Raw genomic sequence first — 18,835 nt, 5'->3', positions numbered from 1 at the left:
GTTATCTCTTAAATTTTTATCGTTAGTCCTTTTTCCAGGCCTTTCTCTGTCCTTTATTTCTCTAAACTTTTTGGTCGACAGTGTTTGTAAGTTTGTCACTGCCTTTGGAGCTATAATTGTTGTGTGTGTCTGTTTTGATCCCCACCTCCATTAGAGTGAGTTTGCAGCCTTTCTGGATGGGCCCTTGCAGAGAAACTCACTGTGCAACGTGCTGTCATTTACTTACAAAGTGGAGCTGAGGGGCCAGTCCTTCCCATTTTGTGCCAGATTGCTGTATAAGGACCTCACAGTAACCCTTCCGACTGACGTCACCGTTACTCATCAAGGTAAGAGGAAGGATGCCTCAGTGGAGCAATTGTATAACGTGCGCCAGGTTAGTCAGATAGAATGACACAGGGTGGAACACATCAGTTGGAACTCTTAAGACACTTTCTTCTGTTTATGTACCATAAGCAGAAAAATACAATGACAGTAAAGTACAAAGAATGTTTTGTTTCTGTCAGTTTTTCCTCTTTGTAAGTAGTAAACATAATCATAGTTTTCCATCCTCCCTGGTTCTTTCCAACTTAGCCAATGTTCCTTCAGCTTATAATTTGTTTTCATTAGAGACCCCTCTTACACAGACAGCTAATGAGACTGAGTCATAGGGTCACTGTGGTGAAGAGAGCCGACGGACTCATTTCACTGTGAAGCCAAATAGACATGACAAGTCAGTATACAGTTAGCTCTCTAGAGACTGTTCTCTAAATGGGAATTTTTCGTGGCTGGCTGAGAGATTTTTTTGTATGTGACTTTTCTGCAGTTAAATGTACCACAGTGATGTGACATGAGCAATAATAAAAAATAGGATAAAATGTTTTTAGGAAATTTTGAAGCTGCCACAGGTTTCATACCGTAGGTTTTCAATTTCTCTGGGCATAGTCTTTTGTAAGTTTCCAGTCTCAAAATTACATTGGTCCAATAAGGGCCAGCCTCTCTCAGCTTCAGACCAAAAAAATAAAGTTACCTGGGTCCAGAATGTGAGTGATCAGGGTCTGATTCCCCCAATTGCACAAGATGAGATTGACAGAATCTGTCTCTTTTAGGGATGGACACACTACCCACCTCGTGGGAAGAACAGCGAGCATCCCACGAGAACCTATTTTGTACAAAGGCCCTGCACCAAGTGTTTGCTACATTTACACAAAGAGAAAAGTTGGATACGAGCCTGGTCCACTAGAATACTATTTTCATTGGGAAAAAGTGAGTAAACAAGTCCTGTACAGTCCCAAGCAAGGTCCTGGGAACTGAAAACTGTTGAAAGGCTCAGACTCCCTGCCTAGGGAAACGTCCTCACCATGAGGACAGACCGCCACCTAATCAGTGACAAGTTTGATGTAAAAGGGCAAGTTTGAGTCCAGAGGCTTTAGCATTTGGGGACAGTTCTCCATGACTGCTTGGTCACTTGTTAGAATGTTCAAGGTCACCTCTTCTTGGAGACACTGATTTGACCACACGTTTTAGCGGAAAATCGGAATGGTTTGTGGGGCAGTAGGAGGCATTTTATGAAAGCTTTAATTCCACCTCGGTTTTCTATGTGAGACATTTGAAAAGAAAGTTTTTAGAACACTCTAGGTTCATATGAGATGAATCATTACAGTTCAGGAGGGAAGTGTGTTTGCTCTTTAGCTTGGAGCATTGTATTCTAGACTACCGCTTTTGAAGAATACAGTGTGAGAAAATACTATGGATAAAATAATCAGGGTTCTGTGTATCTGATATTTTGTTTCCTAAGCCATCTCAGTAGAAAGTTGACTATCTTAAGTCCACTGTAAAAAGGCATAGTCAGAAGTCTGCTCCTGAGTTGCTGTAAAGGGAAGGAGAGCCTCTCTCCATCTCCTCTCCTGCATGCTCCAGGCCATGGCTGTGCAGGCCCTTCCTGACTCCTGGTCCAGCTAGTGTACCATTTCTGCTTAGAACTGTGGCTTTGGATCTGCTGGCACTTTCCCTTGGCTTAAGGGAAGGGAGCACGCATGGGGCCAGTTCACAGGTGCTGCCATCTCAATTCCTGTCCCCGTTTGCCCAGCCATTCCTGCCCAAGGCCCAGAGCTGTGGTCAGGCATCCTCATTTCTAGACCTGACGACTAGGAAGTAAACTATGAATGTGGGAACTCTGGGAGGAGCACAGGGAATGGTCAGGTCAGCTTGGACCACCATTTAGGAGACGTTTAGAGGAAAGCGGCTTCAAAATAAAAGATTTTAGCTCCAGCTCTTGGGCTTTCCAGGCATGTCGTGTGAGTTTGCAAAACACTGAGCACTTCGCGGAGGAGCGGCATTAACAGGATTTTCACAATGATCACATTCAAGTTGAAGAAAGCTTTTAATAAAACAGTCTTGTTCTTTATCAATACCTGTAAATTCTCTTTTAAAGCAGTAGCAAAGGCGACTGTAGCAAGAGCTCAAAAGGCAAGGCAATATCGAAAAGTGTTTTTTAACAGAAAGTTAAAAATATAAATGTAGAAGATCTGTTTATATATTTTTCTTTCAGAAATAAATTCCCTTTCCCTCCCACCAGGTAAAGGAAATATTGCACTTTCTGCTCTTGTAACTAAGGTGACAGGGGTTCCAAAAGAACCTTTCAAGATTATCAGGACAAGGGCTGTCTCCCTTAACTCGGACCACCTGGAGACAAGCAGGTCTCCAGCTTGAGCTCTCTTCAGCATGAAAAGCACTGCTTTCACGTTACAGCTGGGAGCACGCCATCTGCCAGTGGTGGTCCCGCCCTGCCACGCTTCACCTTGAGCTGACTTCCCCACCTGTGCTACCAGCGGCCAAGGCAAATCTGTGCCCCCTGATATCTTCCTGCTCACAGTGGCCATGGCCTCTCTGGGGGAATCGGGCTCTGGAAGGATTGCTCCAGGACCACACCTAAGACCCTTACGCTCTGGGGAAGCTACAGGCACACTGAGGCATAGTATGGCCACCCTCAGAGCTCACACGTCCACGAACAAATGAAGGCTTGAGGAGATTTTTAATCTAAAGTCTATGTGAGAGTGCACGTCAACAATTTGGGAATGTTGGGACTTGATCATTGGTCCTTTCCCAAGGCCTTTCTTTGATTATTCCAAACCATCCATTCTCCCTTCCCCTCTGGACTACTGTGGGACAGAGGCCGTTCAGGAGCTGTCTAGTACCTGGTGGGGCAGTGTAACTGAGGAGCCATTGGGGAAGGTGGCGGGCTTCTCGCGCCCCTTCAAAAAGAAGGTTAGCAGCTCCCCTTTCCCTTTCACAAAGATGGGCCCTCGCCTTACAAAGCGGAAGCCGTACTCTCGAAGGATGGCTTGCGTTTCTTCTACCACCTGCAGAGGGAGAACAGTGCAGAGATTGGGGTTAGAGAGTGAGCTAGACCGAGGCTCCCCAAGTGGTACCCCCACATGATCCCCAGGTCCCAGTGCAGCCGACCTGTATGTAGCTCCTTCCCCAGGGGTCAAGCCCCCTTCACTCCCTGCGGGCGAGCACTAGAGCATGGGGTGTTCCCTCCCCTTTCCCGAAGCTAGTCTGCTCGCTCTCCTCACACAGCCGCAGGTCGCCTGTGTGGCTGCATGACTGTTTGGGGCTTTTCCTCCCTGCTCTTCTGTCCCCTCTGCCCCTTTTTGTGGAGATTTCCTGCCAGACCCAGCGGATAGAGATCAGGGGGAGCTGCTAGAGGCACAAGATGTCAGAAAGTTCATACCAAGAGGCAGGATGTTATTATCTAGAATTTAAACATACATTTTACAGGTGGGGTTGAAGTATTTTCTCCTTTCTACTGAGGCTAAGGATAGAGGCATCTTTTCCCAGTCTTGTCATTTCTCTCATGGAGAGCACTGCCGACTTAATATTTGGGGCCAACAGAAAGGAGACAGCAGTGCATGGCAAAACAGCATTATTCCAGTTTTGCCGGTGCCTGGATCTGAGCACATTCCCGGCTCTGTTGCTAGACGTACCTGAATGTTGCCCATGACCCCTGTGGACTCCATTCTGCTGGCTACGTTGACTGTATTGCCCCAGATGTCATAGTGTGGTTTCCGGGCTCCAATGACGCCAGCCAGTACCCCTCCTTTGTTCATGCCTGGGTAGAGGCAGAAACAGTAGCACGGCCACATGCCAAACCTTATATTACCCTGTGAAACTACCAACTCCTCTCAGCACTTGCCACCTGCCCGATCCCTAGCACAAAACTCCTCATTATCTAACATATTCCCCATTAAGTTTGCTTCTCTAAGTTACTGGAGGGCAGAAATGTCTCTTTATCCTGCCCTCACCATGTGCTTGGCAAATTGTCAGCTACTCACAATATGCTGATTAATTTACTCAGTACAGAAGTTGCCCGGTTTCTCTCCGACACATACCTGATATTTTAACTGTTGTGTGACCTCATCAGAAGGAGTGAGACCACCTCCCACCCCCTCATTCCCAATAGTGGGTAACTCCTAACAGGTTGGACTGAGGCATAGAAGATTCCTTGGAAAGGTAGACAACAAACTGACTTCCTAGCCAGATTCAGACGGGAGCTATCATTGTAAACACGGGGGCAGGGACAGCTGACCACTTTGTCAGATTTTCGGTTTGATCATCTAGAAGAGACTGGATTAGGGTCCCTTCCAGCTCTGAGGCCCTCCCCAGCCTACATGCCTCAGGTCTCTCTCAGCTTCTCACCCTCCTGAGTTCCCTGTGTCCAGGGAGCCTGCCACGGGGCAGGCGAGCCTAGAACCTCACCTATACGCAGCATGAAGTTGTTGAAGGACTGGTTGTTGATGTTTGTAAGCGTGTCCTTCATGGCGAGTGCAAAGTCTGCCAAGTCAGCCAGGTGCTGCCAGCGCTCCTTGTCTGACTTTTCCTCCTGTGCCAGAGAGCAGCAGTGAAGGCATGAAGGGCCCGCGGCCATGGCAGCCCTCGGTCACCTTCTTTCCTTAATACTCGGGAGCTCAGTCCCTTCGTCTGGTTTCAAAGGCCTAGTCTTCATTTTTTCCCACAAGGGAATCAGCACCCTCTTAGCTCCAACGTCCACTGTGACAGAGTTCACAGGGTCCCTCTAGAGGAAAGACTGGGGGGTGGGGACACATCTTCCCAGCCCGTTTGCTTCCTGTCTGCCATGTACCCACGCAGGAGTCACGTCTCATCACTGCCTTGCCTGAACCTGGTCTTCAGATTTAGGGATGATTGTCTTCATTTTGATTCCTTAACTAGATTATAAGCACTTGAGGGTGATCACCCATCTTAGGCATATTTCTTTAACCTCATCCATAAAATGGAGATGGCAGTTGTAAGATGAAATAGAATGGTAATGTTTTAAAAACAGCCCTCGGGACCAGGGCCCCCACAGCTCATTTCTTCTTCTGGTAGCTAAGTGGAGCTGGCTCCACAGATCTCTTTTAACTTAACAGGCTGACATCAGCCAGAGGGGTGTGAAGATGTCCCTTTTCTAACAAAACCACTTCCCCAGCCTGGATGTTTTCACTGTTCCATAACTGCTTAGGCAAGTACAGAAGGGGCCGTGGCCACAGTTACACACAGCACCCTGTGCCTGGCCTAAGCTGTACACAGTAGTGAGTGGCTGTGTGCATTCTGTTCTATTCTCTGTCTGCTCATTACACTTTCAGTAGACGCGGCTTTAACTTTGTATCGCGTGGTCCTCAGGGAGTCTGGACTCCTGCAAAGTACCACCGTACTTAATGTTAGCTACTCGGGTAACCGCTCTTTACCACATGCTGGGTGTGGGCTGCCTGTCTCTTGCCTCCGGAGGCAGAGCCCCATCACTGGCCGTCGGGGTGGTTTAGGTACCTTGTTGGAGCTGGTAAAGCCATTCGTGTTGACATCTGGGGTGACTCCTGAAGCTGCCATATAGGTGCTGCCAATAGTTTTGATCTTGGTGATGATCCGGAATTTGGGATTGTCCAGGAGCTAAGGCCAGTATCAAGGAAGAGAAGCGTGTCAGCAGTCATGGAGATGAATGAGCCAACCAAACGCCAGACTGCCCTGTCGATAGTGACCGCACAAAAGCTCCTGCCACTTACCTGCCACATGATCCTAAGCAACTTCCTGATTTTCTGAGCCTCAGTTCTACAACCTTAACACTGGGATAAAGTTGTCAATCTCCTAGGGTGGCTGAGCATGTATGTAAAAGCATTTCCCACAATGTGTAAGTTACCCAATCAAGGTTTAATGAATCGGAACTTGAGGGTAGGAGGAATCAGAGGGGCCTCAGGATCTTGTTTTGGCCAGTCCTTATCCTGTGAGTTTTTAGGTGATTTCCCAGGCTCCATCTCCCCCACCACACACCCCCATACTCCCCCAACATTTCCAGATGGCTGCAGAAGCCCATACATTACAGGGAGGAGTTTACAGGGGAAAATGGTAACCAGTTAGAGTAACTCTACAGCTTCTATGTGACTTCTGCTGCCTGTTCCAAGATATAATTTGGAATGAGCGGCCTTGTGGCAGATGGGGAATGGGAACAAGGTGGGCACTCACGGAGTCAAAATCTGAGATGATCTCGTTGAGGAAGCGCAGACACTCAATGCCACCATTATTGATACTTTCCTCTGTGTAGAAGTCGGCAAAGTTGGGCAGCGAGGCAAACATGACTCCAATCTCATCATAAGACTGGCTGTACAGCTCCTGAAAAGAGGCAGGGCCAAAGTGCAGAAATAAACCGAATGATGTGTTCCACAAATGACTACCCTTCATCCATGAGAGTTGCACTCAGCTTTTTGGACACATCTCCCAGATTATCCCAACTTGGAAGCATTAGAGAGTAGTTCTCATCACAACTTTGAATAAATAAAAACTAGCTTCTCTAGCCCCTATAACAGCCTCAGCTTTGAGAAAGGGTAGAGCGGAGTTGGGAAGTAAGGCGTAAGAACCGTTCTATTTGCAAAGGTCACACAGACAGGCGGGCTCTAGCCAAGGTTTCATCTGCTGAAACAGGGCCTCGTGGAGATGTGTGGCCCAGAAACAATATTTGTAGCATGCCCCGGTGCCATGTCATGAGCAGGCCTGCGTTCACAGGCGTGCCCCGGCAGGAAGCTGGATGAAGACAGCCTCACGGCTCCAGGCTGCACACAGCAGGAGGCCACTCACCTCATCTCTTTTCTTGGACCCCAGGAAATGGCGTGCCACGTGCTCAGGCAGCATGTTGGTGACTAAGGCCTCATTCCAGCGTCGCATCTCATAGACACGTTCCTTCTGCTCGTGGACCTCAATCTTCCATAAGAACAGTGTCCGTGCCAGTGTTTCCACCTACAGACAAAGGCATAGGCAAGGTGTATGCTCTACGCTGGTCATTGATGGAAAGCTGAAGAGCAGGAACTTAAGTGGAGGGGTTCCACACGGCAAGGGAAAGAAGACCCAGAAGTTGGGATCCGTTTCATCACAAAGGCCGCCCTCCAGCTGCGGTTACAGCACACATCTAAGCACCTTTATGAATGTGTGGGGCCTACTGTAACTACAGGTCTGACTTGTGGGTGGTGGCAGCAGTGGGGATCTCCTAGCCCAGGGCGGAGCCCCCATGTCCAGCAGGCCCCGTTTGGCCAAGCAGCACCGGAAGGCTGTACTTCCCCTGCCAACCACTGGGTGGCACCTGTGCTAACATGGAGCAGTAAGTCCCTTGTGTACATACTTCCCTGGTCCCCTCTTCCCCTCTCAGTTTTGCCTTTTAACCCAACAAAACTTCAGCAGCTCCCCCTTTCTCTTCTGGCTCTGTGGCCAGTGTGTTGCTGACCCCCAGAGTCAGGGTGAGTGAAGATCCGTGAGCCCCTGGCCCAGGGAATGGAGATTTTATCCAGGCTTTGATGCCCCTCCCCACACTTCCTTCAGTGTCTGGAGATCAGGAGGAAGAGGTAAAAACTGTTTTGCTTGTATCACTGAGGAGGAAACCAGAACGTGGAGAAGTGTCATGTGCCATGTGGGGTAAAGGAAACCAGCATTCCTCAGGAGGCGGGTTCTTAGATCCGGGCCTCTTCTCAGGAGGCCCTGACAGGTCACGAGGAGAGGAGAGGAGAGGAGGGCATGCAGGCACTCACATGGCGGGAGAAACAGTAGAAGCTCAGCATCATGACGAAGAGCATCGCAGTCATCGAGTACTTAGAAGGCACCAGCGACAGCCTGCAGGGCAGAGGAATCCAGCTGCACAGACTTCATTCCCTCTGACTGGGTTGTGCGCTTCCCTGTCACCCAGGCCCCAGAAACTCATCCCAGCTCCTTACGGGCCTTCACGTCAAGTCCAGGTCCCCACTGGGCAGTAAAGCTTTCCTAAATCACAGGGCTCCGACAGCCAGCCCATCCTGGCCCCTCCTGGCTGCACTGGGAACCCACCTCGGGCTGCTCCCCTGTATTTAATAACCACTGCACCACCTGACTCACCCCAGGCGTAGCTGCAACCGCGCGGGAATTGGGAGAAACTAACATCACAGTGAAGGGACCAGGGCACCGTTTTACATGCTTTCTTATAACGGCCCATATTTATGTGGAGCTATAGGTCATTTTCATTACTGTATCGTATTATATGAATGTACTACAATTTACATACCTATTTACTGTTGTAATTTGGGTTGTTTTTCTTAGTTTTGGATGTTTGTGTATATATGTGGTTATAAACAGTGTGACTAAGGACACACATGCTGGAAATAGACGCACATGGATTTCTCTAAGGTGTATGTGTAGCAGTGGAATTGCTGGGTCATGGGTCTATCTTCAACTTTACCTCAAATAACTCCAAATAGTTTTCTAAAGTCTTGTACTAATATATACTCTAATCAGGAGTACACTTGTACTTGGTATCATCATACTTAATTCTTGCCCAGCCGGTAGGTGTGTAATGGTCTTTTGTTGTGGTCTTAATTTGCATTTCCTGATTACTGGGATGCCTTTCATTTATTAGTGGCCAAAGTAATTTTTTTTAACTTACTTGAAGGTCTAGTCAAGTCACTGAATCATAAAATTCTCAAACTTGAGAGCTAACGGGACATTGGACTAGTCCACTGTGCTTTTCGAGAGATGAAACAGACTCAGGAAAACTGGGCTGCCTGCAGCCCCGCAGAGAATTCCTGGGGCAGGTCAAGAATCCAGATCCTCTAGTCTGAATGCAATGTTCTTTCCCCCTCTCTTCTGCTGTCTGTCCTGCCTGCCAGTTACGTGTGTATGCAGATACCATCCACTTGGCTTCTCGGTTCACTCTCTGACTCTGGACAGGCCAGGATGGCCACGTCTAGACTAAAATCATTCCACCCGTGCTCCGGCCCTCCTATAGAAATACTCTAACTTGAACATCCCATATTATGTACCTTTGGAAGGGTGAGGCCATGGGACTCTGGCCTGTGGTATTTGTTCCCTATCTATCTAGAAGAAAGGAGCCGAAAACGCAGGGCAGGTGGGAAAGCAGTCACTCTTACCTGTCAGTGCCATTGAGCCCAGGGGTGGAGAATATCTGCATCTTCTCTACAGCAACCATAGGAAAGCTGCTGGACAGAGAATAGAACACTCAGGCCCCATCTGGGTATGAGAGGCTAATGCCCAGCCAAACACTGAGGTAACCCAGATCTTCCACTCATCAGGAAAGGAGAGTCTCTCCTAGGTTCACAGCCAACCAGTGACATGTCCGAGAAGCCATGAGCCCCAATCCCCATACAAACCTTTGATGAACCCTAGAGACCAAAAGCTACCTCAGTGCAAGTCCATGACTTTGAAATGGGGACTTGGGGGGTGGGAGGGAGAAAATCCAGATCCCCTCTTACTTGTGTTCCTGAAAGCGTATGCGGTCGTATTCATCAAAGATGGGGTGCCAGGCATAGATGTTGATGATGGCCACCGCGCCCGTGATGAGCAGCATGAGCGTGAGCTTCACCATGTGGCTGACCTGCACCAGCATGATGGTGGCGATGAGGGACAGCACGGCCACGTAGTTGTAATACTTGGGGTTCTCCATGCAGCCATCCTCCATCTCCATCCCTGCAGTGCCGTTGGGTCCCGTGGAGTACTGGAGGCAGCTAAGCTGAAGGCCAGGACCACGAGGCACACGGGGAGCAAGGGGACAGCAGACATGGTCAGAGGAGGCTCTGTTGTGGCAGAGGACGTTCAGCTGCCACTTCCACAGCTCCCTCAGAAACACCGAAAAAGATGAGAAAATTTACCAAGGAATAAGACAAATGCTAGTAATTCCTGCTAAGAGCTTTACCATCATCTCACTTGAGTATTTTTAGTATTGTCACCATTGTATAGAAAACTCAGGCTGGACTTGTCCAAAGTAGCACAATTAGCAAGTTGTAAAACCAGGGCTAGGAGTGCAGTCACCAGGTTTCTAGCCCACGTCACAATTACAAAGGGGCTGTAGGGCCAGTCAACCAGCCTCACAGCCCAGTGACAATAGCCGGTCTGTACAAACGCGTCCACTTCTGGAGTCTGGTCCCCGGTTCCGCTGCTGGGCAGATGTAGTCAGTAGAAAGGGCATCCAAAAATCAAACCTACTTTTTGTAACTTTCACCCACTGGAGCTTGTGTGGCTTTGGGGACGTTCTCAGCATGGGATTCCAGCATGTGAAGTTTTCCTGCCTCCCTGGATTTCCACCCTCCACTGGTGACAAGATCTCCAGGTATACTGTAGTGTCTGTGACCCTGTTAGTGGTGTGCTGTGACATGCCAGGGGCCTGGGGCTTCTTGTCCCTGCACTGTGGGCACTGTGCCACCCAGGACCTATTAGACTCTCGAGCTCCTCATTCCATCCAGGTGCATTTTTGGTCAGTTGGCCCTAGGCTGTGTCACCTATACTGCTGCCTGAATAAGTCTCCACACCGAGTTCTTTCCTGTGCTGAGATTATTAAAGAAAATGAATCAAATGATATAACAACATTATATTTGAAAAAAAGTAGGGCTGTTTAAGGGTGTCTATAATACCACAAAATTAGAGCCGTGATGACTGACATCAGTGACAGCTCCCAGCCCCCAATGCTCAATCAATGGTGGCTCTGAATCAGTCGATCTCTGCCTTCCAACTGCTTTCCCTTCTCCCCAAGAGAGCATCTGGCCACCCCCTCGTGGGACATGCAGCTTCTTCATGAACTGAGGACAGCAGAGAAGAGGATTTTGTCTGCCCATAGCCATTCGGGCTCTGAAGCTGTTGTCCCCAGTGACCCAGCTGTAGGAAGGTCTGGCCATGTTCAAATGGATGAGGCCGAACAGGAGAGCTCCTTTAGTGGAAGAGGTTTATCTCCCTGGTCCTAAGGGATACCTGGCTCTTAGCCACACTATCGGAAATGCTTAGGATACACAGAACGCTTACGAGTACTGTGCTCCTTGAGCAGTGAGATACGGAGGGAGAAAACAGGATTGGAATTTAGACCAGATTCGGTTCTTGACTCTGTTTCTTATTGGCTGTGTGACTTAAAACAAGTGAATTAACCTCTCAGAGCATGAGTTCTTCATATCAAAGTACAGCTAACAGTACCGACCTCTTGGGGTTGTAATAAAGATTCAGTGAGTCAATGTATGTAAAGAATCTAGCACAGGATGGGGTGCGTGGTGCTGGGCTCTTGGACTCTGGGAGAACGAGGAGCTGGGGAAACCAGTCAGCCTCGGAGTTTTCCTGGGGAGAAGACCCCCCCCATTTGGCCAGGAGGACGTGTTTAGGAGCCTAATGCCACTGCAATCCTGTGTCTCAGGGTGGAGGAACAGGGTTGACAAGCTGCCTGTGCTGGCCAATACGGAAGCCTTTTCCACTGAGAGCAGGGAGTGGCCCTTCAAGGACAGCGGGAACTCACCATGTCCACGGTGTTTGCCATAACCAGAATGAAGATGGCTAACATGGCCCAGGTGTTCCTGGCCCAGCGGGTCCGGTCAATCCAAGTCGAGAAGGCCACGAGCTTCTTGGGAAAGGCCTGGAAGGAATGGAATGTCAGGCCAGAGCCTTTTCTCCTGTGAACACACATGCTAACGACCCTGGGTGCTCCCATACTTCTCAGGAACCTAAAAGTCGTGCTTTGTGTGTGAGTCAACCAAAACGGACAGGGGCTGAGAAAGGAGCGCAGGAATCCCAGTGCTCTGTACCATGCCTACTTGACATACTAAGTTAATACCACGGCTTCCAGATAGCAGAACCCTTTGCCTAGAAGACACAGGACCAGCCCTGGAGGCTGTCGGCAGCGCCAGCCAGCAATAGCTCTCTCCCTGTCTCCATGTGACAAGGCCAAGTCAGGGAAGAGCTTTCAGGGCTCTTTGGCTACTCCTGCCTTTCCCAGGTCAGTATACCTAACTCCTCCAAGTTACCTGGCAAGACATGTGCCAGATTAATTTTCCTAAAACAGTACTTTTCCCTGTTGTTCTAATCAAAAACCACAAGGCATCCCAGTGCTTACAGAAGTAAGTCTTAATACTTTTGTCTGGATTTCAGTGTCCTTCAGTCAGAGCCAACCCACCTTCCAGCTGGACCCGCACTGCTCTTCACACGTTCGCACATCTAGACTCTGGTTGTGCGCCCATGCATGTGCCAGCATCAGAGCTCACCCCAGTCCAACCCAAAGTGCGCGCTCTGCTGACGTCAATGAATGACTGAATGGATAAAGGCCTGAACCATCCTAACAGAAGATTTGTAATCTATTTGTAAGGATCTGATAGGCAGCATAACTCCATCAGTATCCACTTTCACGGGAAATGACACTCACTTCCAGGGGGCTTCTGGGCCAGAAGGAAAAGTGCTTCTTACCCGGGGAAAGATGGCAGCCAGTGAGCAGATCGTCAGGATCAGAAGCAGAACCTCGCCAACCACGAAGGTCACATAGTTTGTCATTAGCCTGTCACGGAGACAGATGACAGTGAGGGGACCAGAGGGAACAGTGAGATTGGGTGAGGGGTTAGGAGAGTAAAGGAAAGGAGGCCGAAGGCAGGCCCTTGATGTAAGAAAGGCACAAGCCTGTACCTACAAAGTCCCATCTGACCCTCCCAGCCGTAACTGTTGGCCAGGACATTTCCCAGAGAAGGGCCCAGCAAAAATCCGGGAAGAGATCCTTAGAAATAAGCATGCTGCCACGTAGCGATGATGGAGGGAGAGCATACGGAGCAGCGCTCCCTCACTTCCAAGTGCTGCTAATTACCCTTTGACATCTGCACAGCCTTACACTTGACGAGGTCCTTCCACATCTGTCTCGTGAACTCTGAGAAACTTGCTGTCTCACACCCATTCCCATTTGGTTTCACTCCACTCAATGCTCTTGCCAAGAGCCCCTGAAACCTAAGTGTTGCTGATCCAGTGGCTGATTCTCCGTGGCCTCTTACTCCTCCTTCAGGTCTTTCCTGAACTGTCACCCTGGCAGTGAAGCCTGCTCTGAGCATTCTATATAAAAATGCAAGCAAAACAAAGCTCAGCTCACCACCAGCGTCCCCATCTCCCTCACTTGACGTTGATCCACGGCGCTCACCCCGTCTGCATACGTATTTTGATTACTTAATTGCCTATGTCTGTCTTCCCCTTCTAGAATGTAAGTCCCACTAGAGTGAGGATTTTTGTATGTTGTGTCCATTGCTACATCCCGAGACCTCAGCCCCAGGCATGAAGTAGACAGTAAACATTTGTGAAGTGAAGGAGTGAAATTTGATCCTGACAACACTAAGAGTTAGGCAGGACAGGTATTGTTATCCTCAGATGTTTATCAGCAGCAGCTTTGGCCTTACGGATGAGTAAACTGGTGCTCCAGGAACCCACAGTGAGTGTCCGAGGTCATACAACTAGGCGTGGAAACCACGTCCAGAACCCAGGACCACTGGGCTGAGGCCAAGGCTGTCTGGCATTCCCCAGCTGTAACAGGAGCCTGGCTCCACACCTGCTCCTTTCGGATGGGCCGCCCCTGAGCAGGAGGGAGCTGCTGATTGGCTAGGGCGCCTCAGCTGGGCTTCAGCAGGTGGGGCAAGGACTCCAGAACACGCCCTTGCACCAGACGGCCTGCTGCTGAGTTAGAGCTATCCGTCTGTGCCCAGAGCCTAAAATCTATCTTTACTAAGAAGAGCCAAGAAGAGGAGCCAGATCAGCCTTGCTGACTGAAGTTGAGTGTCCCCTTGTCCCAGAGCCACCCTACGTCAGGCTCCAGCTGAGGCGCCCCCATCCTCAGGCCTGGGGGCTCCTGCAATGCCCCACTCACCAGGGGTCAATGAGGATCTCGACCAGAGCCGTGCAGAGCAGGACCACGCAGGAACAGCTGAAGGCCGCCCCACTCTGCTTTTCCTTCTCCACCGAGTAGCGGGTTTCCATCTCGGGGTCCATGAACCTCATGGATAAGAGGAAGGTGTTTCTCTTCTTCACTCTGTGGTGGAAACAAGCCCTGTGAAACACAAACGCCACCTCTGCCTCGGCCTCATATTTAAGGTGACTAATTCCTGAGCTTGAGTCGGCCTGACAAGGCACGTGCTGAGGGGCCTCGGGCCAGGGTGTGAGGACCACTTACACCTGGGCCGACTCGCGCTCGAGCAAGGCCTCGTTGAGCAGCTGGTTGAGCTCATACTCATCCTCAGAGGCGTCCACCACGCGATCAGCCAGGTCCTGAAGGCGCAGCCTCCGGCGAGGGTTGGGGAATGAGGGGTTGTCAGCCTACAAGGCAGTGCGGCAGAGTTGGGGGGCAGGTGGGATGAAGTGCAGGGAGGAGTTGGGGAAGGATGGGGGGTGGGGTGCATCACACTCTCCAGGACTGACCCCTTGGCTCTAGAAACCATTTTCCAGGAAAAGTCTCCCTGGTGCTGTCAGTCTAGACCCAGAGCCACAATCCCTCCTGATTTCCCTGGGACTCTGGGTCCTAGGGGCTGTGGCCCCTAATGAGCTCTGCAGTGGTCACCCACTAATGGCAGCGTTGTGAGAGAACAGCCACCTGGCTCCCAAGTGGGAGACCTGGGAGTTTGAGACGACTGCTGGGTCAGCTCAGGCCTGGCACATCCGGCTACGAGGATGGGGGTGGCACACACATGTACATCAGCACCCTCAGGGATGGGAATGACCCCCAACCCTAGGGCTTCAGAGAGTTCTTAAAGGAGCTCACATCTGGTTCATCTTGGGGAGGAAGACCTGAGAGGGAAAGTGATGGGACAGAAAGTAATGTCCTTGTCACTAGTGGGGTGGTGGGGCTAGGTGGCGCTACCATTTTTATTCCCAATTACAAAGGCAAAGCATCAACTCCAAAAATAGGAGTCCAGACTCTGATTATGCAGCCGTAAGTCCAATTAAGAATCAAGACTGGGCATGTCAGAACCATCTGTATGGGCCCAAGAGTACCTGGAAACCAGAATCAAGATACCCTGGTCTTAAGGTTAGGTGGGCCACTGGGTGACAGTTTGACCCCATCTAATTCATGTTCCACCAGCCCCACCCATTTCCTTCTCCATAAAATGATGTGGATGGTCTCTTCCAATACCAGGGAGCATATCCTGAAGCAGTGTGACACTGGCTAATTGTGAAGATACAAAAATATCACAGGCTGCTGAAACTCTGTGTCCTTTCTGTTAGAGTTACATCGAGTCTGTATTTCCACTTTCAGGAAAATCAGTGACACGGGAAAGGGACTGAATGTTGTGGCACTTAAGAAAAGCCCTGTCTTCCAGCCCTGTCTGTCTTATGCTCCAGGCCCAGATCTCAAGGCATCAGGGGCAACTCTGCCCCTCGCAGTGAGACGGGCAGCCCTGCCCACCAGCTCACAGCAACCCCAGCAAGGCATTCCTGTCTCGGAGCAGTTGCTGCTGTCAGTGACCCCACTCAGGAAGCTCTTTAGTAATGGACAGACCCTGGGTGCTCTCCCGAGAGGGACCCTTTTCTGGGCAGTGGGGGTGGGGAGCATGCTAATTCCTTTAGAAATCCCGCATCTGTGCATGGGACATGTGGAATCTAACCAGAGAGGGGAGCTCAACCCTGAATTTTCACTTTCAAAACAGTCTCGGATCCTGTAGAATTTTCCATGGATGACCTCACTGCCCACATATCTACAGGATTCTGGGACATCAGGCCTAGGCAAGGCCTCAGAAGTGACCCCTCTTTTGACCTTACCCACCCCCATCCCATGTAATTGATGAGGGAACAGTGGGGCCGGGCTTTGGGGGGAGGTGACCTGCCCAGCGTTTCTGCCAAAAAGGAGCGGAGCACGGGACTCTTCCTGTGGCAACTTCTGCCTCCCCACCCCTCTACCCACATCCTGGCCCCCAGCCCCGCACATACCTGGCCATCTTGGTCCTCGGGCTCCTCTGATGTGGAGCCGTTGGTATGGACACTCCCATTGGGCTCCTTGGTCCCAATGAGGGCAGGGGAGCTGGGCTTTGAGGAAGTTGGTGCTCCATTGGGCAGGGCCTGCAGTGGAAAGGAGAGGCTGTCAGGGACCCCAGACGCTGCCAGCTGCTCACCCCGCCTGTGGGTGGTCTCTGTCAGTCCGGATACTCACCAGAGTTTAGAAGCCTTGTAGACTTAGAAATTTCACCACTCAATTCCTCCTTCAGAACGTTAATTTTTAAATGCTCTAATTTTCTAGTATTAATTTCTACTATTAAAACTTGTCCTATTATTCCCCTTATTTCTAAAAGGGTAACTCAATGACACAGTGATTCACAGAAGTCTTTTTGGTGTAGAGCCCTGTCAAATGCCTCCCAAACGTCTGAATACATTTCATAAACCAATTTCCTCAATGATTCATATTTTTCCTTGACAATAAGTTGAACACTATAACAGGGAAACAGTTCATTCATTCATTTAATAAGCACTGAGTACCTACTATGTGACAGGAACTGTTCTAACTCCCGGGGATACAGACAAAATGTCCTGACCTTGAAAGCTCACATTCTAGTGAGGAAAGGCAGACAACAGCAAAATAAGTTATTACAGTACATACGGAGAAAATGCTCTGGAGAAAGACAAAGTGGAAAGGGGGCACAGGGATCGTTGCAGAGTGTGACTATGAAGGGGTGGTCAGGAGACGTGTCACCATGAAGGTGACATTCAAGTAAAGACCAGAAGGAGCAAATCATACAGCTCTCTGGGGATGGGGGTTCCAGGAAGAGGGAGCAGCCAGTGCAAAGGTCCTGGAACAGGTGTATGCCTGGACTGCCTGAGCAACAGCCCAGAGGCCAGTGCTGCTGGAGCAGAGTGAGTGGAATGGGCACGGTTGGTGAGGGTCTCGCTGTTAATGGGTCTTCTTGACCTCTGTAGGACTTCGGCTGTCACGGAGATGGGAGTGACATGATTTCACTTAACATATTAGCAAGATCACTTTGACTGCTGTGTTGAAAAGACAGCAGAGCAAGGACAGAAGAGGGTGACTGACTGGGGCATTACTGCAGTAATCCTACACAAGATGACTGTGGCTTGGATGTGAATGGGAATTGTGGGGGTGTGAAAAGGAGGGAGAATAGAGCTCTTATCTTGCAGGAAGGGTCAACAGAACTTGCTTGTGGATAGTAAGAGGGGTCAAGGATGTCTTCAAAGCTTTTGGCTGAGCAGTTAAGAATGCAGTTGCCACTGACTGAGATGGAGAGACTGAGGCAAGGGCAGGTTTTATGGTGAAGAGGGTCAGGAGCTCGGCTGTGGGCCTATTAACTCAGCTGCCTATTACATACACAAAGAGAGATTTACAAGTGGCTGTCCAATGAGTGCAGGGAAGCTGGCTGGGGCTAAAGTCTAAATGTGGGAGTTGTCAGAGGTGGCACTTAAGGCAATGAGACTGACAACAAGGTTAGTATAGATAGGAGAGGTATGGAAGCTTTTAAACACATTGGAAATGATTCATGGTGATAATTCTCCTCACATTCTCCTTATCAGTTTATTCAACTAAACCAGGGGAGAGATTTCTGCAAATGCAATTGTATTTGCTCCTATGACTTCCAGACAAGCAACTCATCACTTTCCCTATTTCTTCCCATGATCCTCCCTGTCTCACTTAACATTTTCATGCATTAGCACTTGGGACTCAGGGACTGTAGAGCAGGTTAGGTGCTCTGTGAATACTGCCCTCTCCAAGTCCATCTTGAGCTGGAGACTTCCTAAACAATTGTGAAGCTAATCATGTGAGCTCATGAGAGTTGTGACAAGCAGTGTCCTTCCCCACGCATACTGGGGGCTCACAGTTGCTACACAGCCTTGTAGGGAAGACAGCCAGAATCACCTACAGCAGCTGAACTTTTACGTTCCCTGAGAGAGATGTACCAGTGTTGGCAGGTAGGGATGCCTAATAAATATTTGATGAATGTCATATGACAAAGGGCTCATTTCTCTTGTAAGAGCTCCTACAAATCAGAGGTGGGCGGGCACCCTCAACATTTAGATACACATATGCAATTCTCAGAAGAAAACCCCCTGGCTAAAAGCCACATTAGACGTGTTCAGCCTTACCCATCATTAAAGAACTGAGATTAACACAGTGAGATATCATGGTTCCATCTTTTAAGTGAATGAGGCTAAAAATGAGTGAAGAGCCTCGCCAGGGCACGGGGAGGGTGGCAGAGGTGAGAAGGAGGGGACACGGTTCTCCTCTCCTCCATGACTGCCTCCTCGGCACCCTCCCTCTGCTGTGCTCTCTGTCCCTACGTGTTCATGGCACTCCTGTGCTTCACCTGCTTCCTCCATGCAGGGGACCTTAATCCCCAAGCCAGCCACTCTTCTGAGCTCCACTTACACATTTTCAGTGGCCTCCCCTTCCGGACGTTGTCAGGATAAACTGCAGTCCCCTTGTTTTTCACTTGCCTTGAATTAGATGCACTATCTCCCCCAGAGACCAGCTTGCCCTCTGAAAGGAGGCTACCGCTAGCCGCCTGCTCAACAGGACTTGGAATCACTTTTATTCCAACCTGCGCCTCACCTCTCAGATTCAGCC

The 18,835-nt window shown here is 49.8% G+C and overlaps 2 protein-coding genes across 9 annotated transcripts in view; one reads left to right on the top strand and one right to left on the bottom strand.

Annotated features, from left to right (window-relative positions):
• Positions 1–18,835, top strand: part of CENPO (centromere protein O) — a 29,267-nt gene that overhangs the window by 10,310 nt on the left and 122 nt on the right. Inside the window, exons 6-8 of one of the 7 annotated variants that reach the window (XM_081068996.1) lie at positions 155–326; positions 1,086–1,242; positions 12,400–14,325. In XM_081068996.1, the coding sequence (XP_080925122.1) occupies positions 155–326; positions 1,086–1,219 (306 nt within the window). In that variant the 3' untranslated portion in view covers positions 1,220–1,242; positions 12,400–14,325. Of the gene's footprint in view, positions 1–154; positions 327–1,085; positions 1,243–2,264; positions 2,386–7,125; positions 8,668–12,399; positions 14,326–18,835 lie in introns of those variants that run through there. The other 6 variants (XM_081068999.1, XM_081068994.1, XM_081068993.1 and 3 more) reach the window with 6 other exon arrangements.
• ADCY3 (adenylate cyclase 3) overlaps positions 2,341–18,835 on the bottom strand; it is a 72,106-nt gene continuing 55,611 nt past the window's right edge. Inside the window, exons 8-21 of one of the 2 annotated variants that reach the window (XM_081068991.1) lie at positions 16,195–16,323; positions 14,444–14,586; positions 14,141–14,302; positions 12,712–12,799; positions 11,771–11,887; positions 9,753–10,009; positions 9,411–9,479; positions 8,043–8,124; positions 7,102–7,260; positions 6,493–6,639; positions 5,803–5,922; positions 4,738–4,861; positions 3,966–4,090; positions 2,341–3,338 (exon numbers count right to left, since the gene is read on the bottom strand). In XM_081068991.1, the coding sequence (XP_080925117.1) occupies positions 3,156–3,338; positions 3,966–4,090; positions 4,738–4,861; positions 5,803–5,922; positions 6,493–6,639; positions 7,102–7,260; positions 8,043–8,124; positions 9,411–9,479; positions 9,753–10,009; positions 11,771–11,887; positions 12,712–12,799; positions 14,141–14,302; positions 14,444–14,586; positions 16,195–16,323 (1,905 nt within the window). In that variant the 3' untranslated portion in view covers positions 2,341–3,155. The remainder of the gene's footprint in view (positions 3,339–3,965; positions 4,091–4,737; positions 4,862–5,802; positions 5,923–6,492; positions 6,640–7,101; positions 7,261–8,042; positions 8,125–9,410; positions 9,480–9,752; positions 10,010–11,770; positions 11,888–12,711; positions 12,800–14,140; positions 14,303–14,443; positions 14,587–16,194; positions 16,324–18,835) is intronic. The other variant, XM_081068992.1, reaches the window with a different exon arrangement.

The sequence above is a fragment of the Rhinolophus hipposideros genome (assembly GCF_964194185.1).
Source record: "Rhinolophus hipposideros genome assembly, chromosome: 12".
Classification (NCBI taxonomy): Eukaryota; Metazoa; Chordata; class Mammalia; order Chiroptera; family Rhinolophidae; genus Rhinolophus; species Rhinolophus hipposideros.
Note: the sequence above shows the minus strand (reverse complement) of the source record. Positions and strands in the feature narration are given on the sequence as shown.